Source organism: Hyla sarda, chromosome 8 (assembly GCF_029499605.1).
Source record: "Hyla sarda isolate aHylSar1 chromosome 8, aHylSar1.hap1, whole genome shotgun sequence".
Classification (NCBI taxonomy): domain Eukaryota; kingdom Metazoa; phylum Chordata; class Amphibia; order Anura; family Hylidae; genus Hyla; species Hyla sarda.
The window spans coordinates 23772551-23798031 of NC_079196.1; the positions used below are offsets into that span (position 1 = coordinate 23772551).

At 43.9% G+C, this 25481-nt stretch overlaps 1 protein-coding gene across 7 annotated transcripts in view; it reads left to right on the forward strand.

The window, feature by feature from the left end:
• The window catches only part of THSD7B (thrombospondin type 1 domain containing 7B), a 567277-nt gene that overhangs the window by 483728 nt on the left and 58068 nt on the right, over window positions 1-25481 (forward strand). For all 7 annotated transcript variants that reach the window (XM_056535831.1, XM_056535826.1, XM_056535830.1 and 4 more), the window contains one exon: window positions 18837-18982. In XM_056535831.1, the coding sequence (XP_056391806.1) occupies window positions 18837-18982 (146 nt within the window). The remainder of the gene's footprint in view (window positions 1-18836; window positions 18983-25481) is intronic.

A 25481-nucleotide genomic window follows, 5' to 3' on the forward strand; every position in this document is an offset into this window, starting at 1 on the left:
TGTGACCACCTTCACTGTCTATGGGAGAACAGCACTCGGGTATCTCTGGCACTCTCATAGACAATGAATGGAGCACATACTGGCCCACTACACCATTCAATAGGGAGATTCGGGTTCCTGTTCTAGAGCATTCGGGGGGCCCAGAGGTCAGACAACCCCTGTGATCAGAAATCACCTGTCCTGTGGATAAGGGATACGTTTTCAGGGACACTGTGAATGTTAAAATAAATAAAGTAAAAAATGATTTTTTTTTTCTTGCTTTTTTTTGGTGCATATCCACCACTATAAAAACTACAACTGACCGGGCAAAATATGGTAACACAAAGAAACTTTTTATATATAAGGGGGAAAAAAGTATATATTTTTTTCGTTTTGTAAAAGTAGTAAAATAAAAACTATATAAAAATATTAGTAAATTAATTATACTGACATTTTATTGCCATAAAAATGAAACTCCAAAATAATTCCATAAATTGCAGTTTGTTGTTTTTTAACTACCCCCCACAAAAATAGTTTCAAAAGTTTTCAAAAACATTATATAATATTGTACATTCAAATGTTATGTTTCAACTGGTGCCGGAAAGTTATACAGATTCCTGAATTACTTCTATAAATCTCTATCCTTCCAATACTTATCAGCTGCTGTATGCTCCAGAGGAAGTTGTGTAGTTTTTTCCAGTCTGACCACAGTGCTCTCTGCTGCCACCTCTGTCCATGTCAGAAACTGTACATGGGGATTTCCACCTGCTCTGGACAGTTCCTGACACGGACAGAAATGGCAGCAGAGAGCACTGTGATCAGATCAGAAAGATCTACACAACTTCCTCTGGAGCATACAGCAGCTGATAAGTACTGGGTGGATTAAGATTTTTTAATAGAAGTAATTTACAAATCTGTTTAAATTTCGGGCACCAGTTGATTAGAAATGGTGCCATAAAGACTCATGCAGCTATCTTAACAATATAATAAAAAAAAAAGTTAAAGGGGTATTCCAGGAAAAAACTTTTTTTTATATACATCAACTGGCTCCAGAAAGTTAAACAGATTTGTAAATAACTTCTCTAAAAAAAATCTTAATCCTTTCAGTACTTATGAGCTTCTGAAGTTAAGGTTGTTCTTTTCTGTCTAAATCCTCTCTGATGACACCTGTTTCGGGAAACGCCCAGTTTAGAAGCAAATCCCCATAGCAAACCTCTTCTAAACTGGGCGTTTCCCGAGACAGGTGTCATCAGAGAGGATTTAGACAGAAAAGAACAACCTTAACTTCAGAAGCTCATAAGTACTGAAAGGATTAAGATTTTTTAATACAAGTAATTTACAAATCTGTTTAACTTTCTGGAGCCAGTTGAGATTTTATATATATATATATATATATATATATATATATATATATATATAAAGTTTTTTCCTGGAATACCCCGTTAAGGCTCTTGAAAGGTGGGAGTGAAAAATGAAATATATTTTAAACTGGATTTTGGGAAATGACTGTACTGGATGGATGTTTTTCTGTTCAGTCCTATTTTGCCCCAGAGATCAGCTGCATCTGGTACCTGGCAGCGACTCAACTTATTTTAACTAATCCGACCCCTCTCTGTGGAAGTAACATGCAGATTCAGGCAAAGGAAACTTCTATGTAAATGGGACGTTGTCCATTTTTGGTGACCTTCCGGCCGCCCTGTGACTCTGATCGGTGGGATTATGAGATGTCCCTGGGCTTTGTAGATGGGCTGTGAATGTGAATTGGTTGCAGCTCATTTTCAGCATACTGAGCGCCTCTATTTCCTCCCGAATTTCAATGCAAGGCAGAGAGATTAACGTAACGCTCTTCTCCTCTTATTAGGTGAGATAGAATTAGGAGATCGGCTACAAAGAACATTTCAATTAATTTCTGCTCAAGGTCGCCGCAACTTTCTGCTTGTTCTTAAGGAGTTTTGAGAAGTAAAACTCTGGAGTGTTTAGTATTTAACCAAACATTTACCAGGCAAGACTCTGCTGTACAAGCGTAGGCACACATATTAAAGGGGTACTCCGGTGGAAATTTTTTATTTTATTTTTTCAAATCAACTGGCTCCAGAAAGTTAGACAGATTTGTAAATTAAAAAGTAACAACAAAGGCACGTGCGTGCACTCACCGCTCAACGGAGACAGTTCAGCATGGGGGTCCGGTCCACGGAAAGGCTGGATCACAGCATCGGTGCAGGTAAGTGGGCGCTCGGAGGCTATGCCGGCTGTTTCACACCTGTAAGCGTGCTTCTTCCGGCCTCCAAGGCCGGAAGAAGCACGCTTACAGGTGTGAAACAGCTGGCATAGCCTCCAAGCGCCCACTTACCTGCACCGATGCTGTGATCCAGCCTTTCCGTGGACCGGACCCCCATGCTGAGCTGTCTCCGTTGAGCTGTGAGTGCACGTACGTGCCTTTGTTATTCCATTTATTGATACTGCACGCTTCTCGTATGTGCACCCCGCAGGAGACTTATTACGGCCCACTGATGTCACGCAGTATTCTCGATTCAGCTGCAGTAGCGCTTTAGTGTGCCATCTCCTTTCTTGGCCTTTTTTGCATTGCAGATTTGTAAATTACTTCTATTAAAAAATGTTAACCCTTCCAGTACTTATCAGCTGCTGCTGTATTCTCCAGAGGAAGTTGTGTAGTTCTTTTCAGCCTGACCACATGGCTCTCTGCTGCCACCTCTGTCCATGTCAGGAGGTTTGCTATGGGACTTGTTCCCGCTCTGGACAGTTCCAGACACAGACAGAGGTGTCAGCAGAGAGCACTGTGGTCAGACAGAAAATAACTACACAACTTCCACTGGAGTATACAGCAGCTGATAAGTACTGGAAAGATTAAGATTTTTCTATAAAAGTAATTTACAAATCTGTTTAATTTTCTGGAGCCAGTTGATACAGAATAACATTTTTTCCACCGGAGTACCCCTTTAACCCCTCAGAACCTAAAGCTGCATCATTTGTGCCAGGCCTGTTTGTCCCCTCTCCAGGTTCAGTTTAATACCTTAGGGTATGTTCACACTGCGGAATGAACAAGGAATTTTCTTGCTAAATTCTGCACTAGTATTCAGCTCCGATTCCACCTTAAATTCAAGTTCCATTGACTTTTATGGCAATGTTTGGAAGCCCCTTAGAGAATGAATGGAGCAGTACCCTATCACACTTTGAAAATATTTTTATACCATATATTGATTTTTTTTTAAGTGGAATCCTTTAATCACTTGTACAGTACGCTGCAATGGTTACATATTGCAGTATACTTTTCTCCACTACTATCTACCACTACTAACTACCTATTACACTCTGCCCTTCGCTCATGGCAGGGTGCAAAAGAAGTAAGAATGTGATAGTGACGGAGGCAGAGGGCCCCCAGCTGCTGCGATAATCAATCGCCAAAGTGAAATCGATCTGAGGCCGGACGGATGCAGCACCCACCTTCTACTGTTACTGCCTAGATGCTGTGGTTGCTATTGCTTGCAGAATCTAAGGGGTTAAAGAACCAGGATCAAAGCTATCTTCAATGCCGACCACTGACAGAGAGTGTCAGCTGCAGATGACAGCTAGTACTCACCATATATGGTGGTGTTTTCCAAACGGTGTGCCTCCAGCTGTTGCTAAACTACAACTCCCAGCATGTCCGGACAGCCAAAGGATGTCCGGGCGTTCTGGGAGTTGTAGTTTTGCAACAGCCGGAGGCACCCTGATTGACAAAACACTGCATTAGAAGCTACATTTTGATTAGTTCCTTTTCTACTCCTCTTCCTTTTGCTTGCTCAGGTTTCCAATGCTGGAGGATTTCTTGTCTACCAACGTGTATGGCAGGGTTCACACTGCAGAATTTCTGCCGGAGATCAAGCCGGCGGCCCTAGGACCGAGCAGACTGCATTGCTGCCCCCATAGACCACAATGTATTTCTGGGTGGATATTTTGGGAGATCTGCTTAGAAATGCATTGCCATCTATGGGGACAGCAATGAAGTCCACGCGGTCCTAGTGCCGATCTCCGGCAGAAATTCTGCCCAGAAATTCCACAGTGTGAACCTAGCCTATGAATTCACCTGGGGCATTAGTTATTATATAAGTTCGTTATTCTCCCCCGTTTTTTAATGTGTCGTCATGACAGCCCGTTTCGATCCGTGACAACCTTATTATAAGGAAGAAGACGCGGCGCTTTCTGATGTTTCTCTCTCTCTCTCTTTTCTTTAATATCTCAGTAAAAGCAGCAATGAAGGAATACAGTTCTAAAAGTCAATTTCTATTTTTAACAAGTAGATAAATCCATATTTTATTAAAAGTGTGGAGATTTATGTATGACAGCTTCATTTTTCGCAGCTGTCAATGAATGAATGGGCTTCACGTGAATTCTGAACCTTTCCCGTTCACCGCTTCCTCATTTTCTATCATTTCTTACCATTTCAAGGGCATTTTTGCTGCTTCTTAGTTAATTCCATACAAAATAGGTATCGAATACCAACAAAAGTGATCGCAATTTACTAACTAAACAATAAATAAACATCGATGTCTGCCAATTGGAAGACATAATCATAATATATCCAGGGCAATAGGATATATCATGAATATACTCTATAGATAGAACACTACAACCCCAACATGGCCCAACCACTAGGCATGACCAGAATATAATATACTTGTACTCTATATATAGAACACTACAACCCCCAACATGGCCCAACCACTAGGCATGACCAGAATATAATATACTTTTACTCTATATATAGAACACTACAACCCCCAACATGGCCCAACCACTAGGCATGACCAGAATATAATATACTTGTACTCTATATATAGAACACTACAACCCCCAACATGGCCCAACCACTAGACATGACCATAATATATAATATACTTATACTCTATATATAGAACACTACAACCCCCAACATGGCCCAACCACTAGACATGACCATAATATAATATACTTATACTCTATACATAGAACACTACAACCCCCAACATTGCCCAACCACTGGACATGACCATAACATAATATACTTATACTCTATATAGAACACTACAACCCCCAACATGGCCCAATCACTAGACATGACCATAATATAATATACTTATACTCTATACATAGAACACTACAACCCCCAACATTGCCCAACCACTGGACATGACCATATCATAATATACTTATACTCTATATAGAACACTACAACCCCCAACATGGCCCAATCACTAGACATGACCATAATATAATATACTTATACTCTATATATAGAACACTACAACCCCCAACATGGCCCAACCACTAGACATGACCATAATATAATATACTTATACTCTATACATAGAACACTACAACCCCCAACATGGCCCAACCACTAGACATGACCATAACATAATATACTTATACTCTATATAGAACACTACAACCCCCAACATGACCCAATCACTAGACATGACCATAACATAATATACTTATACTCTATACATAGAACACTACAACCCCCAACATGGCCCAACCACTAGGCATGACCATAATATAATATACTTATACTCTATATATAGAACACTACAACCCCAACATGGCCCAACCACTAGACATGACCATAATATAATATACTTATACTCTATATAGAACACTACAACCCCCAACATGGCCCAATCACTAGACATGACCATAATATAATATACTTATACTCTATGTATAGAACACTACAACCCCCAACATGGCCCAACCACTAGACATGACCATAATATAATATACTTATACTCTATACATAGAACACTACAACCCCCAACATGGCCCAACCACTAGACATGACCATAACATAATATACTTATACTCTATATAGAACACTACAACCCCCAACATGGCCCAATCACTAGACATGACCATAACATAATATACTTATACTCTATACATAGAACACTACAACCCCCAACATGGCCCAACCACTAGGCATGACCATAATATAATATACTTATACTCTATATATAGAACACTACAACCCCAACATGGCCCAACCACTAGACATGACCATAATATAATATACTTATACTCTATATAGAACACTACAACCCCCAACATGACCCAACCACTAGACGTGACCATAATATAATATACTTATACTCTATATATAGAACACTACAACCCCAACATGACCCAACCACTAGACGTGACCATAATATAATATACTTATACTCTATACATAGAACACTACAACCCCCAACATGGCCCAACCACTAGACATAACCATAACATAATATACTTATACTCTATATAGAACTCTACAACCCCCAACATGGCCCAAGCACTAGACATTACCATAATATAATATACTTATTGTTACGCCGAGCGCTCCGGGTCCCCGCTCCTCCCCGGAGCGCTCACAGCGTTCTCCTATTCGCAGCGCCCCAGTCAGACCTGCCGACCGGGTGCGCTGCAATAATGTTCCCAGCCGGGATGCGATTCGCGATGCAGGATGCGCCCGCTCGCGATGCGCATCCTGACTCGCTTACCAGACCCGTTCCCCGTCTGTGCTGTCCCGGCGCGCGCGGCCCCGCTCCTTAGGGCGCGCGCGCGCCGGGTCTTTGCGATTTAAAGGGCCGGTGCGCCACTGATTGGCGCATGAGGTTTTAATCAGTACCTTCACCTGTGCACTTCCCTACTTATACCTCACTTCCCCTGCACTCCCTTGCCGGATCTTGTTGCCATTGTGCCAGTGAAAGCGTTTCCTTGTGTGTTCCTAGCCTGTGTTCCAGACCTCCTGCCGTTGCCCCTGACTACGATCCTTGCTGCCTGCCCTGACCTTCTGCTACGTCCGACCTTGCTCTTGTCTACTCCCTTGTACCGCGCTTATCTCAGCAGTCAGAGAGGTTGAGCCGTTGCTGGTGGATACGACCTGGTTGCTACCACCGCTGCAAGACCATCCTGCTTTGCGGCGGGCTCTGGTGAATACCAGTAGCAACTTAGAACCGGTCCACCGACACGGTCCACGCCAATCCCTCTCTGGCACAGAGGATCCACCTCCAGCCAGCCGAATCGTGACAGTAGATCCGGCCATGGATCCCGCTGAGGTCCCGCTGCCAGTTGTCGCTGACCTCACCACGGTGGTCGCCCAGCAGTCGCAACAGATAGCGCAACAAGGCCACCAGCTGTCTCAACTGACCGTGATGCTACAGCAGCTACTACCACAGCTTCAACAATCATCTCCTCCGCCAGCTCCTGCACCTCCTCCGCAGCGAGTGGCCGCATCCAGCCTCCGTTTATCTTTGCCGGACAAATTTGATGGGGACTCTAAATTTTGCCGTGGTTTTCTTTCACAATGTTCCCTGCATTTGAGATGATGTTGGACCAGTTTCCAACTGAAAGGTCAAAGGTGGCTTTCGTAGTCAGCCTTCTGTCTGGGAAAGCCCTGTCATGGGCCACACCGCTCTGGGACCGCAATGATCCTGTCACTGCCTCTGTACACTCTTTCTTCACAGAGATTCGAAGTGTCTTCGAGGAACCTGCCCGAGCCTCTTCTGCCAAGACTGCCCTGCTGAACCTGGTCCAGGGTAATTCTTCTGTTGGCGAGTACGCCATCCAATTCCGTACTCTCGCCTCCGAATTGTCCTGGAATAACGAGGCCCTCTGCGCGTCCTTTAAAAAAGGCCTATCCAGTAACATTAAAGATGTGCTGGCCACACGAGAAATCCCTGCTAACCTGCATGAACTTATTCATCTTGCCACCCGCATTGACATGCGTTTTTCCGAAAGGCGTCAGGAGCTCCGCCAGGATATGGACTTTGTTCGCACGAGGCGGTTTCTCTCCCCGGCTCCTCTCTCCTCTGGTCCACTGCAATCCATTCCTGTGCCTTCCGCCGTGGAGGCTATGCAAGTTGACCGGTCTCGCTTGACATCTCAAGAGAGGACACGACGCCACATGGAGAACCTTTGCCTGTACTGTGCCAGTACCGAACATTTCTTGAAGGATTGTCCTATCCGACCTCCACGTCAGGAAAGACGCACGCTGACTCCGCACAAAGGTGAGACAGCTCTTGATGTGAACTCTGCTTCTCCAAGTCTTACTGTGCCAGTGCGGATTTCTTCTTCTACCTTCTCCTTCTCAGCTATGGCCTTCTTGGATTCCGGATCTGCAGGAAATTTTATCAACTTTCATCAACAGGTTCAACATCCCGGTGACCAGTCTCGCCAGACCCCTCTACATCGCCTCTGTTAATAATGAAAGATTGGACTGTACTGTGCGTTACCGCACGGAACCCTTCTTAATGTGCATCGGACCCCATCACGAAAAAATTGAATTTCTGGTCCTCTCTAACTGCACTTCGGAAATTCTTCTTGGACTACCGTGGCTTCAACGCCATTCCCCAACCCTCGATTGGACCACCGGGGAAATCAAGAACTGGGGTACTTCTTGCCACAAGGACTGTCTTAAGCCTGCTCCCTGTACTGTCAGTCAAGACCCTGTGGTTCCTCCGATATCTGGTCTCCCCAAGGCCTATCTGGATTATGCTGATGTTTTTTGCAAAAAAACAAGCAGAGACTTTGCCTCCTCACAGGCCTTATGACTGTCCTATTGACCTCCTCCCTGGTACTACTCCACCCCGGGGCAGAATCTATCCTCTGTCTGCTCCGGAAACACAAGCCATGTCGGAGTACATCCAAGAGAATTTTAAAAAGGGGTTTATCCGCAAGTCTTCCTCCCCTGCCGGAGCTGGATTTTTTTTCGTTTCCAAAAAAGACGGCTCCTTACGCCCTTGCATTGATTACCGCGGACTTAATAAAATCCCTTTAAAAAACCGCTATCCCCTACCTCTTATCTCGGAACTCTTTAATCGCCTACGAGGCGCCCACATCTTTACCAAGCTGGACTTAAGAGGTGCATATAATCTCATCCGCATCAGGGAGGGGGACGAGTGGAAGACCGCATTTAACACCAGAGATGGACACTTTGAATATCTGGTTATGCCCTTTGGGTTTTGCAACGCCCCTGCCGTCTTCCAAGACTTTGTAAATGAAATTTTTCGTGATCTTCTATATACCTGTGTTGTGGTTTACCTAGACGATATTTTGATTTTTTTCTGCTAACCTAGAAGAACACCGCCAGCATGTCCGCATGGTTCTTCAGAGACTTCGGGACAATCAATTATATGCCAAAATGGAAAAATGTCTCTTTGAATGTCAATCTCTTCCCTTCCTAGGATACTTAGTCTCTGGCCAGGGACTACAAATGGACCCAGATAAACTATCAGCCGTATTGGATTGGCCACGCCCCTCCGGACTCCGTGCTATCCAACGTTTTTTGGGGTTTGCCAATTATTACAGACAATTTATTCCGCACTTTTCCACTATTGTGGCTGCTATCGTGGCCCTAACCAAGAAAAACGCCAACCCTAAGTCCTGGCCTCCTCAAGCGGAAGACGCATTCAATCATCTCAAGACTGCCTTTTCTTCTGCTCCCGTACTCTCCAGACCTGATCCATCTAAGCCCTTCTCGCTGGAGGTAGACGCCTCCTCGGTGGGAGCTGGAGCAGTACTCCTACATAAAAAATCTTCCGGACATGCTGTTACTTGTGGTTTCTTTTCTAGGACCTTCTCTCCGGCGGAGAAAAACTACTCCATTGGTGATCGAGAACTATTGGCCATAAAATTGTCGCTTGAGGAATGGAGGCACCTGCTGGAGGGATCCAAATATCCAGTTATTATATACACTGATCACAAGAATCTCTCTTATCTTCAGTCTGCCCAACGGCTGAACCCTCGCCAGGCTAGGTGGTCGTTGTTCTTTGCCCGTTTTAACTTTGAAATTCATTTTCGCCCTGCTGACAAGAACATTAGGGCTGATGCCCTCTCTCGTTCTTCGGATGCCTCTGAAGTGGAAGCTTCCCCGCAACACATTATTCCTCTGGACTGTCTGATCTCCACTTCTCCAGCTTCCATCAGACAAACTCCTCCAGGGAAGACCTTCGTCTCTCCACGTCAGCGCCTCAGGATTCTCAAGTGGGGACACTCCTCATACCTCGCAGGCCATGCTGGCATCAAAAAATCCATCCAGCTCATCTCTCGATTTTATTGGTGGCCTACCCTGGAAGCTGATGTTGTTGATTTCGTGCGGGCCTGTACAGTCTGTGCCCGGGACAAGACCCCCCGCCAGAAGCCTGCTGGTCTCCTCCATCCTCTGCCTGTTCCTGAACGACCATGGTCTCAGATTGGTATGGACTTTATTACTGACTTACCTTTATCCCATGGCAACACAGTTATTTGGGTGGTCGTGGATCGATTCTCCAAGATGGCACATTTTATCCCTCTTCCAGGTCTTCCTTCTGCGCCTCAGTTAGCGAAACAATTTTTTATACACATTTTTCGCCTTCACGGGCTGCCTACGCATATCGTCTCGGATAGAGGCATTCAATTTGTGTCTAAATTCTGGAGGCCCCTCTGTAATCAACTCAAATTAAACTTCTCGTCTTCTTATCATCCCCAATCCAATGGGCAAGTAGAAAGAATTAATCAGGTTCTGGGTGACTATTTGCGACATTTTGTTGCCTCCCGCCAGGATGACTGGGCAGATCTTCTACCATGGGCCGAATTCTCGTACAATTTCAGAGTCTCTGAATCTTCCGCTAAATCCCCATTCTTCGTGGTGTACGGCCGTCACCCTCTTCCCCCCCTTCCCACTCCCATGCCCTCTGGTTTACCCGCTGTTGATGAGGTGACTCGGGACTTCTCCACCATATGGAAAGAGACTCAAAATTCTCTCTTACAGGCCTCATCCCGGATGAAAAAACATGCCGATAGGAAAATAAGAATTCCTCCCATTTTTTCTCCAGGAGACAAAGTATGGCTCTCCGCCAAGTATGTCCGCTTTCGTGTCCCCAGTTATAAACTGGGACCACGTTATCTTGGTCCTTTCAAAATCAAGTGCCAAATCAACCCTGTCTCTTACAAATTCCTTCTTCCTCCTTCTCTCCGTATTCCCAATGCTTTCCATGTCTCTCTCCTTAAACCACTCATTCTTAACCGCTTCTCTCCCAAAGTTGTTTCTCCCACTCCAGTTTCCGGGTCCTCTGATGTTTTTTCGGTGAAAGAAATTCTGGCATCCAAGACGGTCAGAGGTAAAAATTTTTTTTGGTTGATTGGGAGAATTGCGGCCCAGAGGAGAGGTCATGGGAACCTGAGGACAACATCCTGGACAAGAATCTTATCGTCAAATTCTCAGGTTCCAAAAAGAGGGGGAGACCCAAGGGGGGGGGGGGGTACTGTTACGCCGAGCGCTCCGGGTCCCCGCTCCTCCCCGGAGCGCTCACAGCATTCTCCTATTCGCAGCGCCTCGGTCAGACCTGCCGACCGGGTGCGCTGCGATAATGTTCCCAGCCGGGATGCGATTCGCGATGCGGGATGCGCCCGCTCGCGATGCGCATCCCGACTCGCTTACCAGACCCGTTCCCTGTCTGTGCTGTCCCGGCGCGCGCGGCCCCGCTCCTTAGGGCGCGCGCGCACCGGGTCTTTGCGATTTAAAGGGCCGGTGCGCCACTGATTGGTGCATGAGGTTTTAATCAGTACCTTCACCTGTGCACTTCCCTACTTATACCTCACTTCCCCTGCACTCCCTTGCCGGATCTTGTTGCCATTGTGCCAGTGAAAGCGTTTCCTTGTGTGTTCCTAGCCTGTGTTCCAGACCTCCTGCCGTTGCCCCTGACTACGATCCTTGCTGCCTGCCCTGACCTTCTGCTACGTCCGACCTTGCTCTTGTCTACTCCCTTGTACCGCGCTTATCTCAGCAGTCAGAGAGGTTGAGCCGTTGCCGGTGGATTCGACCTGGTTGCTACCGCCGCTGCAAGACCATCCTGCTTTGCGGCGGGCTCTGGTGAATACCAGTAGCAACTTAGAACCGGTCCACCGACACGGTCCACGCCAATCCCTCTCTGGCACAGAGGATCCACCTCCAGCCAGCCGAATCGTGACACTTATACTCTATATATAGAACACTACAACCCCCAACATGGCCAAACCACTAGACATGACCATAATATAATATACTTATACTCTATATATAGAACACTAAAACCCCCAACATGGCCCAACCACTAGACATTACCATAATATAATATACTTATACTCTATATATAGAACACTACAATACCCAACATGGCCCAACCACTAGACATGACCATAATATAATATACTTATACTCTATATATAGAACACTACAACCCCCAACATGGCCCAACCACTAGGCATGACCATAATATAATATACTTATACTCTATACATAGAACACTACAACCCCCAACATGGCCCAACCACTAGACATGACCATAACATAATATACTTATACTCTATATATAGAACACTACAACCTCCAACATGGCCAAACCATTAGACGTGACCATAATATAATATACTTATACTCTATATATAGAACACTACAACCCCCAACATGGCCCAACCACTAGACATGACCATAATATAATATACTTATACTCTATATATAGAACACTACAACCCCCAACAAGGCCAAACCACTAGACATGACCATAATATAATATACTTATACTCTATATATAGAACACTACAACCCCCAACATGGCCAAACCACTAGACATGGCCATAATATAATATACTTATACTCTATATATAGAACACTAAAACCCCCAACATGGCCCAACCACTAGACATTACCATAATATAATATACTTATACTCTATATATAGAACACTACAATCCCCAACATGGCCCAACCACTAGACATGACCATAATATAATATACTTATACTCTATATATAGAACACTACAACCCCCAACATGGCCCAACCACTAGGCATGACCATAATATAATATACTTATACTCTATACATAGAACACTACAACCCCCAACATGGCCCAACCACTAGACATGACCATAATATTATATACTTATACTCTATATTTAGAACACTACAACCCCCAACATGGCCCAACCATTAGACGTGACCATAATATAATATACTTATACTCTATATATAGAACACTACAACCCCCAACATGGCCCAACCACTAGACATGACCATAATATATAATATACTTATACTCTATATATAGAACACTACAACCCCCAACATGGCCCAACCACTAGACATGACCATAATATAATATACTTATACTCTATATTTAGAACACTACAACTCCCAACATGACCCAACCACTAGACGTGACCATAATATAATATAGTTATACTCTATATATAGAACACTACAACCCCCAACATGACCCAACTACTAGACATGACCATAATATATAATATACTTATACTCTATATATAGAACACTACAACCCCCAACATGACCCAACTACTAGACATGACCATAATATAATTATACTGTATATATAGAACACTACAACATAAACATGAAAAAACACCACAACCCCTAGCATCACCACTGGACTTGACCATAATATAATAACACCATACTATATACATGAAGCACTACAACCCCCAATATGACTCAACCACTAGACATGACCATAATATAAAATAATTATACTCTATATATACCGGTAGAACACTACAACCCCCAACATGAAAAAATACCACAACCCCTAGCATCACCATTGGACATGACCATAAAAAAAGAACACAATACTATATACATGAAACACTACAACCCCCAACATGACCCAACCACTAGACATGACTATAATATCATTTTGTTGTACTCTTCACATAGAACACTACAACCCCCAACATGACAGACCTAATAGAACACTATAATCCCCAACATGACCCAACCCCTAGACATGAATATACCGTATTTATCGGCGTATAACACGCACTTTTTAGGCTAAAATTTTTAGCCTAAAGTCTGTGTGCGTGTTATACGCCGATACACTCCCAGGAAAGGCAGGGGGAGAGAGGCCGTCGCTGCCCGCTTCTCTCCCCCTGCCTTACCTGGGGTCTAGAGCGCTGTTGTCGGCCCTTCTCACCCCCTGGTTATCGGCGCCGCTGCCCGTTCTGTCCCCCTGACTATCGGTGCCGGCGCCGATAGCCAGGGGGAGAGAAGGGGCAGCGGCACCCATTGCCGGCGCCGCTGCCCCGTTGCCTCCCCCCATCCCCGTTGGCATAATTACCTTGGTCGGGTCCGCGCTGCTCCAGGCCTCCGTCGTGCGTCCCCGGCGTCGTTGCTATGCGCTGAACGGCGTGGCGCATGACGTCAGTGCGCTGCGCCGTGCATAGCAACGACGCTGGGGACGCACGACGGAGGCCTGCAGCAGCGCGGACCCGACTCAGGTAATTATGCCACCGGGGATGGGGGGAGGCAACGGGGCAGCTGCGCCGGCAATGGGTGCCGCTGCCCCTTCTCTCCCCCTGGCTGTCCCCCTGGCTGCCGATAACCAGGGGGTGAGAAGGGCCGACAGCAGCGCTCTAGACCCCAGGAAAGGCAGGGGGAGAGAAGCGGGCAGCGACGGCCTCTCTCCCACTGCCTTTCCTGGGGGTATATCGGGGTATACACGCGCACACACGCACCCTCATTTTACCATGGATATTTGGGTAAAAAACTTTTTTTACCCAAATATCCTTGGTAAAATGAGGGTGCGTGTTATAGGCCGGTGCGTGGTATACCCCGATAAATACGGTAATATAATTTTGTTATACTCTTTACATGGAAGACCCCCAACATGACAGACCTACAACCCCCAACATGACAGACCTTATAGAACACTACAACCCCCAACATGACAGACCTACAACCCCCAACATGACCCTACCACTGGGCATGACCATAATATAATAACACTATACTATATACATGGAGCACTACAACTCCCAAGATGACCTGACCACTGCATGACTATACAATAATTTTACTATACTCTGTACATAAAACACTACAACCCCTAACATACCCCAATTACTGGATATAACCATATAACAATTCTACTATACTCTATACATATTTCCTTATGTCGCATTACACAGCAGCAGTCACGCACATTTTAAGGCCTGTTCCGCAACCATCCTTGACAGTACTACAACCCCGAACATTACCTGACTACTGTACACGACCGTAAAACAGTTCTACTACACATTGGCCCTAATTTACTAAGAGTGTTGTGTTGTTTTCTTAGTGGGTTTTAATTCTTTACAATTTTTTTCCACGATATTTACTAAAGTTTCACTACATTTTGCGTTTTTCCCTACATTTTCCTTTTTTTTTTTTTTTACACATGCTCTGATCTGTTGGGTTTTCCTCAGCTGAAATCCACCAAATTTTCTGTGGAAACCTTAGTAAATATGTTGGGTTTTTGTGAAAATGTCGGGGATACGCCCCTTTCGGTGGTCACGCCCCCTTTACCCAATGACCACGCCCCATTTTCAGGTTTTCTGAGTAAAATGGAGAGTTTGTCGTTTTTTTCAATTCTGGCGCAAATTCTGACGCAGACAGAATTTCTGGCGTAATGCGGCAGAATTTGGCATACAACCCGACAAAACCTATCAGGTTTACATTAGTAAATCAGGGCCATTGGGGGAGATTTATCAAAACCTGTGCAGAGGAAACGTTGCCCAGTTGCTCATAGCAACCAATCAGATCACTTCTTTCATTTTTAACAAGGCCTAAGCAAAATGAAAGAAGCGAGCTGATTGGTTGCTATGGGCAACTGGGCAACTTTTCCTCTGATTTATCAAAACCTGTCCAGAGGAAAAGTTGCCCAGTTGCCCATAGCAACCAATCAGATCGCTTCTATCATTTTGCAGAGGCCTTGTTAAAAATGAAAGAAGAAATCTGATCGGTTGCTATGGGCAACTGGGCAACTTTTCCTCTGGATAGGTTTTGATAAATCTCCCCCATTATGTACAAAACACTACAACCTCCAACATTACCTGACTACTGGGCACAATCGTATTGCAGATCTACTATACTGATGGGATCTACCACCATGATGTGTCAGATAATATTTTCCCCTTTAAATATTTAGGCTTTCTCGTAGGTTCCCCCTATCTGTAAGGTGATATCCTAGAACAGTGTTTCCCAACCAGTGCGCCTCCAGCTGTTGCAAAACTATAACTCCCAGCATGCCCGGACAGCCAACGGCTGTCCGGGCATGCTGGGAGTTGTAGTTTTGCAACAGCTGGAGGCACTCTGGTTGGGAAACACTGTCCTAGAAGAACGATGGCTGCCGGACGGGTTTTCTCTTAACATTTTGCTCGCAAAGTCACTTAGAATAGAACAGATAACAAGGATTCACTTATTAACATGGAGGCACGGTTCCCTAAATGATTTTCTCGGGGCGAGAGGCGGAATGAAAGCAAATGGGTAATGAGGTCCGGCGATAACAATGGCGGATGTTGTAGCAAATCAATGGTCCCTTTATTACCAGACATCACTTCAAAGGCGACTCCGTATCCCGCTACATGTGACCTGTCAGAGATATTAACGCTGGAAGAAAAGAACGGGAGCGGCAAGGCGTTCTCCCAAATTACAGATAATTTATGCGATAATTATAACCCGGATCCTGCAGACAGAATACCAGCTAATGTTTCCCTGTCACAATTACATTTGTGTTATTGTGTGGGATAATTGTGAGTACTATACTCTCAGGAATACGCTTCTTCGCTCTAGATGGGGCTCTTTGTCGTCTTAATAATGATATAAAATAGCGAGTCGGTTTTCGAGCAATTTCGAGACGAGTTTACACATTTTACACATTTTCTTCCTCCCTTTGAGCTTTGTAAGGGAAAACATTTTTGTACTTAGGAAGGAACAGGTGCTGTCGTATTGCGGTTGTATTACTATAATTATCTGTTGCACGCCTATCGCCCCTTAGGCTTTGAAACCCATTGGCATTTTTACCATGAAGTGCGCTGCGTAGAAACGGAACCTCACAAAAATTGCAAAATAGTGTTTTTTTTGTTTTGTGTTGTTAAAAAAAAATGTTGACATCACCATAAATGTTATGGTACAGTGAGTGATGTCATTACAAAGTAAAACTGTTCTCGCATAAAATGGGCCATCACTTGGGTCTGTAAGTGGAAAATTTTAAGATTTATGTCTATTAAAATGCAAGAAGGAAAAGACAAAAACGCAAAAATGACAAATTGCGCCGTCCTTAAAGGAGTAGTTCAGTGAAATATAAATTATCCCCTATCCAAAGCATAGGGGATAAGTTATAGATTGTGGGGGGTCCGACTGCTGGGATACCCCTTGATCTCCCGAACTTGGCTCCGGCAGGCTGCCGGAAGCGGCCGTTCTGACCCCCGCAGGAAGAAGCAGCCGACACTCCCCCTCTATGTATCTCCATAGCATACATGGAGGGGGCGTGTTGACCACCGCTCCATGCAGGGGTCGGCACGCCCCCTTCTGGCAGACTACCAGGGCCCTGATCAGGAGATCAAGTGGGGGTCCTAGCAGTCGGACCCCCCCGCAATCTATACTATCCCCTATCCTTTGGATAGAGGATAAGTTATCTTTCACAACACTACTCCTCTAGAGGGGTATTCCAGGATTTTTTATTTTATTTTGACCATGCTACAGGGACTATAAAGTTAATGTAGTTCATAATATATTGTCTGCTCCTGTGTGTGATGATGGTCTCTCAATTCTTATGTGATCTTTGTCCCAATGTTTATTTTTAACAGTATAAAAAACGAGATTTTTCCAGGTTGCAGTGCAGCCCGAGACATGAAATTAATAGTCAGGTGTGCAAAGGGAGCCTGTCTGTGCTTCAATGGGTGAAGCAATCGCTGGGGAATTGGAGTTTCAAACACAGCACAGCTAGGTGGGGAGCTCAGGTTTGCTGGGAGGTGGGGTGCAAAGTGTAGGAGGGAGAAAAGTGACCTCACACTTACAAACAAGGGATCGTGGCACTTGTTTTTGGAGGGAGGGAATGCCAGCAGGAAATTTCACAAAAAGATAGCAGCAGCGTTATGGTGGACTCACAACAGAGCCATTTAGCTCCAAGACAAGACTCACAACAGAGCTATTTAGCTCCAAGACAAGTATGTCCATTACTGTCTGACAGGTAAGTACTAAAATCACCCTAAGGTGGATAACCCCTTTAGGGTACATTCACACATACAGGATCCTGCGCAGATTTGATGCGCAGGATTTGTAACTGCCGATTAGAAGCCGTGTTCAGTCATTTTAATCTGCAGCAGAAAATCTTGTGCATCAAATCTGTGTGAACGTACCCTTCGTAAGACATTAAAAAAAACTTGAGACATCATATCACACACCAAAGTGGTTGATATGTAAAAGGTCAAGGTGTCCTTTAGGGCCAGATTAGATAATAGCCAGCATCTATTACCTCTTTAGCATCAAGCTTCCTACCTTGGAGGATGAGCAGGGGCCCTGGTAAGGCTGTTAGAACTGTGCCACCATTGCTGAACAGGGCTATGGGGAAATGCGCGTCAGAGCTCAGAATATAAGATGGCACCCAATCCCTGTGCCGGCCCCATCCTCTCTGCCAAGCACTGGCTGTGCCTGCTGCATCTCTTGGGTTTTAAATGCAGAGGATGCAGTCACCGCAGGGAGCGGCTACAACAGTGGTCTCAAACTGTGACCCTCCAGATGTTGCAAAACTTTAACTCCCAGCATACCCGGACAGTTGAACATCTGGAGGGCCACAGTTTGAGACCACTGAGCTACAAGCTCTGAAATGCATCCAGACCTCGTGGGCCATATAAAAAGACATGACGGGCCAGATTCAGCCAACATTTAATTTTCCCAGAATTTTCCTAGAATGACAATTTTTTGACATTTCTGTGTTTCCCCTCTAATACCAGTTGCTATAAAGTAACAATCACCTCCTTGGTTGAACTCGATGGACGTGTCTTTTTCGACCGCACTAACTATGTAACTATTACGGTTCTGCCTTAGGCCAGCAGACGCGATCCCGCCTCGTCAAGATGCAAGCGGAAGGAGACGGGAGACCATGTCCCACGCAGCTCACCCAGTATAGAAGTTGTAAAGTCTACCCCTGCTATTCCTGGAACTTCGGGGAGTGGTCGGTGTGTAAAGTCGAGGTTGGTAAGATTAGAAAATTACTGTGTGAAAGAAAAAAAACTACTACAACAACACTACAGGCCTACTACAATGCATTTCAATAGTCAACTAGTCCCAAAGACCCTTCCTGGAACAAAAAGTACAGAATGAGTCAAGAATACCAGATCTGGTTACAGTAGCTTGCTGACCGTTCCCATGAGGCACCACAGTATTGCCTATTACACAGTATACAAACAAACACAAAACAGGTATAAACAACAAAACAAAAAAGAAAACACAAAAACATGATGCAAAACACCATGGGGGAGAATTATCAAAATCTGTCCAGAGGAAAAGTTTCCCATAGCAACCAATCAGATCGCTTCTTTCATTTTTAACAAGGAGCGATCTGATTGGTTGCTATGGACAACTCAGCAACTCTTCCTCTGGACAGATTTTGATAAATCTCCCCCCATATATTTACTGTATAGATAATGTTTGAGGTAGAGGTTCATTTTATATAAATAGGCTTTCAAACACTAGAGCAGTGGTCTTCAACCTGCGGACCTCCAGATGTTGCAAAAGTACAACTCCTGTCCGGGTATGCTGGGAGTTGTAGTTTTGCAACATCTGGAGGTCCGCAGGTTGGAGACCACTGCACTAGAGTATTAATAGCTTTCCCCTAGGAAGGGCTTCGACTCCTGCAAGGAACGCTTCACCAAGCACCACGTTCCCACCATGGTTTACCAGTCACAGCTTTGTACTGTTCCCTTTGTTTACCAGTCACAGCTTTGTACTGTTCCCTTTGTTTACCAGTCACAGCTTTGTACTGTTCCCTTTGTTTACCAGTCACAGCTTTGTACTGTTCCCTTTGTTTACCAGCCACAGCTTTGTACTGTTCCCTTTGTTTACTAGCCACAGATTTGTACTGTTCCCTATGTTTACCAGTCACAGCTTTGTACTGTTCCCTTTGTGTACTAGCCACAGATTTGTACTGTTCCCTATGTTTACCAGTCACAGCTTTGTACTGTTCCCTTTGTGTACTAGCCACAGCTTTGTACTGTTCCCTTTGTTTACCAGTCACAGCTTTGTACTGTTCCCTTTGTTTACCAGCCACAACTCTGTACTGTTCCCTTTGTTTACTAGCCACAGATTTGTACTGTTCCCTATGTTTACCAGTCACAGCTTTGTACTGTTCCCTTTGTGTACTAGCCACAGATTTGTACTGTTCCCTATGTTTACCAGTCACAGCTTTGTTCTGTTCCCTTTGTTTACCAGCCACAGATTTGTACTGTTCCCTATGTTTACCAGTCACAGCTTTGTACTGTTTCCTTTGTTTACCAGTCACAGCTTTGTACTGTTCCTTTTGTTTACCAGTCACAGCTTTGTACTGTTCCTTTTGTTTACCAGTCACAGCTTTGTACTGTTCCCTTTGTTTACCAGCCACAGATTTGTATGGTTTCCTTTGTTTACCAGTCACAGCTTTGTACTGTTCCTTTTGTTTACCAGTCACAGCTTTGTACTGTTTCCTTTGTTTACCAGTCACAGCTTTGTACTGTTCCTTTTGTTTACCAGTCACAGCTTTGTACTGTTCCCAGTGGATGTGCCTGGTATTGCAGCTTACATTAGGCTTAGTTCATACGGCCGAATCTCCGTGCAAAAAATTTCAGGCCTGAGATTCCGAGGGCAGCCAGTGCTGACAGTAGGTGGCGCTAGGACCGCGTGGACTGCATTGCCATCCCCATAGATGGCAATGCACTTTGGAGTCCGCAGTTCGCTCCAGAGCAAGGGATATTGCATTGCCTTTTATGGAGACTGCACATTTCCAATCGGTCCTAGCGCCGGCTTGCCACATTCTGCCAAAATTCCGCCATGTGAACATAGCCTTATTTTTCTATGCCTCAGCTTTTTTTTCCCTGAAACTGGGGCAATTTTTAGTAAATTGTGTCTGAGAGACGTACGGAGCCCGTCTAGGGGGACCCTAGCTGTTGCAAAACCACAACTCCCAACATGCCCGGACAGCCATTGGTCAATTTAAAGAGTAAGGCCCCTTTCACACTACCTGCAAAAACTCCCATCATGAACCCAGTCTGAAAGTCCTCAATAGTGATCAGCAGCAGGAGCCATATTCGAATTCATGATATTTTGCAAATATATCAGCGAATATGCGAACATAGGACGAATAATCGTCATGTTCCTTCACTTTTTTCCCAATGCGAAAATTTGCATAAACATTTGCATGTGAAAAACAAACCAAAAGAAAAACAAAACAAATATTCCTCATTACGAATATATAGCACTATATTCTAAATATTTTCAAAATCGCAAAGTGATAAAAATTTGCGATACTAAATTTGCATTATAAATATTCGTGCTCATCTCTAGTCCCTAATACTGCTGTCAAAATATCCCATTCATGTCAATGGGATTTTTTGACCATCCTGCAGCACCAGTTATGTCCCGTTATGACCAATGACCGTTATTTTTGATGGCACAAAAGACGGTGCATGCACTCATTTTTGTCCCGTCAAAAATAGCAGTGGAATAACGGCCGTTAAAATTTTTTAACATTGAAGTCTATAGGAGACGGATTTTAAAGGGGTTATCCAGAAAAAAACTTCTTTTTTATACATCAACTGGCTCCAGAAAGTTAAACAGATTTGTAAATGACTTCTATTAAAAAATCTTAATCCTTTCAGTACTTATGAGCTTCTGAAGTAAAAGGGGTACTCCGGTGAAAACCTTTTTACTTTTAAATCAACTGGTGGCAGAAAGTTAAACATATTTGTAAATTACTTCTTTTAAAAAATCTTAATCCTTCCAGTACTTATTAGCTGCTGAATGCTACAGAGGAAATTCCTTTCTTTTTGGAACACTGATGACATCACAAGCACAGTGCTCTCTGCTGACATCTCTGTTCACTGCTCTGTCCATAGCATATGTAGGATTAGGACAGCATGGTGGCTCAGTGGTTAGCACTGCTGCCTTGCAGTGCTGGAAACTTGGGTTCAAATCCCACTAAGAACAACAATAAATAAAGCATTATTATTATTATAATGACGTCAGCAGAGAGAACTGTGCTTGTGATGTCATCAGAGAGCATTCCAAAAAGAAAAGAATTTCCTCTGTAGTATTCAGCAGCTAATAGGTATTCAAAGGATTAAGATTTTTTAATAGAAGTAATTTACAAATATGTTTAACTTTCTGCCACCAGTTGATTTAAAAGAAAAAAGGTTTTCACCGGAGTACCCCTTTAAAGGGGTATACCAGGAAAAAACTTTTTTATATATATCAACTGGCTCCAGAAAGTTAAACAGATTTGTAAATTACTTCTATTAAAAAATCTTAATCCTTTTAGTACTTATGAGCTTCTGAAGTTAAGGTTGTTCTTTTCTGTCTCAGTAATCTCTGATGACACCTGTCTCGGGAACCGCCCAGTTTAGAAGCAAATTCCCATAGCAAACCTCTTCTAAACTGGGCGGTTCCCGAGACACGTGTCATCAGAGATTACTTAGACAGAAAAGAACAACCTACACTTCAGAAGCTCATAAGTACTGAAAGGATTAAGATTTTTTAATAGAAGTAATTTACAAATATGTTTAACTTTCTGGAGCCAGTTGATATATAAAAAAAAAAAGTTTTTTCCTGGAATACCCCTTTAAGGTTGTTCTTTTTTGCCTAAGTGCTCTCTGATGACACGTGTCTCGGGAACCGCCCAGTTTAGAAGAGGTTTGCTATGGGGGTTTGCTTCTAAACTGGGCGTTTCCCGAGACACGTGTCATCAGAGAGGACTTAGACAGAAAAGAACAACTTTAACTTCAGAAGCTCATAAGTACTGAAAGGATTAAAATTTCTTAATAGAAGTAATTTACTAATCTGTTTAACTTTCTGGAGCCAGTTGAGATATATATATATATATATATATATATATATATATATATATATATATATATATAATATATAAAAGTTTTTTCCTGGATAACCCCTTTAACATTGAAGTCTATGGGTGACTGATTTTAACATTGAAGTCTATGGTTCTCAATTGACATCCGTTAGTCCCTGTTATTTTAACGTCCGTTATGATCAGTTACTTGTACTGTGCATGCTCAGAACATGGAAATAAAATAACGGACTATAAAGGATGAAATAACGGGTGATGACAGATGGAACATGTCCGTTATTTTGACAGAATGCCCATTAAAATTCGTTATCATCCGTTATGTTCTGTTATTTTTTCTAATTTTTCATGACCTCTTTCAGCAGAAAAATGGCTGTTAAAATGCAGGAACATGACGGTAGTGTGAAAGAAGCCTAATCCTGGTAAATTCTGACACTTTATAACAGTCTTTCCTAACCAGGGTGCCTCCAGCTGTTGCAAAACTACAACTCCCAGCATGCCCGGACAGCCAACGGCTGTCCGGGCATGCTGAGAGTTGTAGTTTTGCAACAGCTGGAGGCACTCTGCTTGGGAAAAACTACTTTATACAAAGAACAGATCCATTAGCTACTTTGTGGCAGTTTCAATGGCGACAATTGTTTCAAATTTGAAAATAACTGTCAACAATGGATACAGTAATAATCCACAGATAATAGTGACTGTATATATATTTGCCAATGGTAATTAAAGGTTGAGCTTCATTGACGTTAAGTCTAATTTAAAGGGCAATAGCTAATAATAATTAGCGAGACCTGAAGCGCGTGGTGTCAGCGAGCGGCCAATTTACCTGACACATTGATTCATGCCCCCTCGCTCCCGCCGCGTTCGCCGTCCCGTCCATACCTGGCTATTAAAGGTCATTGCAACTCAGACAAACATTCCTGACACATATCCCCCGCCTGATCCCTCCGCGTACAATTAGAACAATGGTTCCCGGGATACGGACGTGTCTTCTTCTGTGTTTTTGCTGCCGTTGAGTTGACAACGAAGATCAATAAGTCATTTTTTTTTTTTTTATCATACATGGAATACATGTACTTCGTTTGTGAGGATCTGCGGAATACGTGCCGTACATTATGTTGATGATCTACAGAGCATTAGTCCCATTTTGAGGCCAATCTCAAGGCCAAGCAGGGTAGTAAGTACAACCCAGAATTTTTTCTTTCTATCTATCTATCTATCTATCTATCTATCTATATATATATATATATATATATATATAGATATATAGATATATATATAGATAGATAGATAGATAGATAGATATAGATATAGATATATATAGATAGATAGATATATATATATATATATATATATATTTATATATAACCAAAATAAAGCGTCCCACAGCACTCCAGTTAGATGAAAAATAAAAGGTGATTTATTTTCTCATATGTGGCAAGCAACGTTTCAACTGTCTGCACAGTCGAAACGTTGCTTGCCACATCTGAAAAAATAAATCACCTTTGATATTTCATCTAACTGGAGTGCTGTGGGACGCTTTATTTTGGTTACTACTACTGCTGCCTGTGACCTGGGCTGCAATTGGGCCAGCCTGCACCCACATCATCATGACGCTGCTGGAGTGCTCCTCCTCCTTTTCACTATATATATACCGTATATTTCGCCGTATAAGACGCACTTTTTCTTCTCCAAAACTAGGGGGGAAAAGTTGGTGCGTCTTATACGGTGAATACACACCTATCGCGGCGGTCCCTGCGGCCATCAACGGCCCGGAACCATCGCGGTGATGCCCTGTATTAACCCCTCAGACGTGGCGATCAAAGCTGACTGCCACGTCTGAAGCGAAAGTGACATTAACCCGGCTGCTCAGTCGGGCTATTCGGGACCACCGCGGTGAAATCGCAGCGTACCGCACAGCTTACAGGACACCAGGAGGGGCCTTACCTGCCTCCTCGGTGTCTGCTCCGTGCCGGGATCCCCTGCATGGCCGGCGCTCTCCTTCGACGTCATCACGTCGTCGCGCACGCCATCCTGTCATCCAATAGGTGCGGCGTGCGTAGCGACGTGATGACGGTGATGGAGAGCGTGGATCCCGGGGAGGAAGACGTCCATGGGACACCATGGGGACGCGGCGATATCCAGGGCAGCGGTGACGAGCGGTGACGGGTCCGGAGCGTCAGGGACACGTGAGTACTACCTCCTATACCAGTGGTCTTCAACCTGTGGACCTCCAGATGTTGCAAAACTACAACTCCCAGCATGACCGGACAGCCATCGGCTGTCCGGGCATGCTGGGAGTTGTAGTTTTGCAACATCTGGAGGTCCGCAGGTTGAAGATCACTGTTGGGTTCAGAATCTTTTTTTCTAGATTTTGCACCTTTAAAATTGGGTGCGTCTTATATGCCAGTGCGTCCTATAGGGCGAAAAATACGGTATATATATACACACACACATTATATATATATATATATATATATATATATATATATATACATACATACATATATCTTAATACAGTTTCTGCCTGTATAGTAAATTTGCATCTATGCTTACTAGTATTCTTCTGCTATATTGCTACATATACTGCCAAAGCAATAATAGGAACAGCGGTACTTGAGTATGCATTTACACTGCCCATT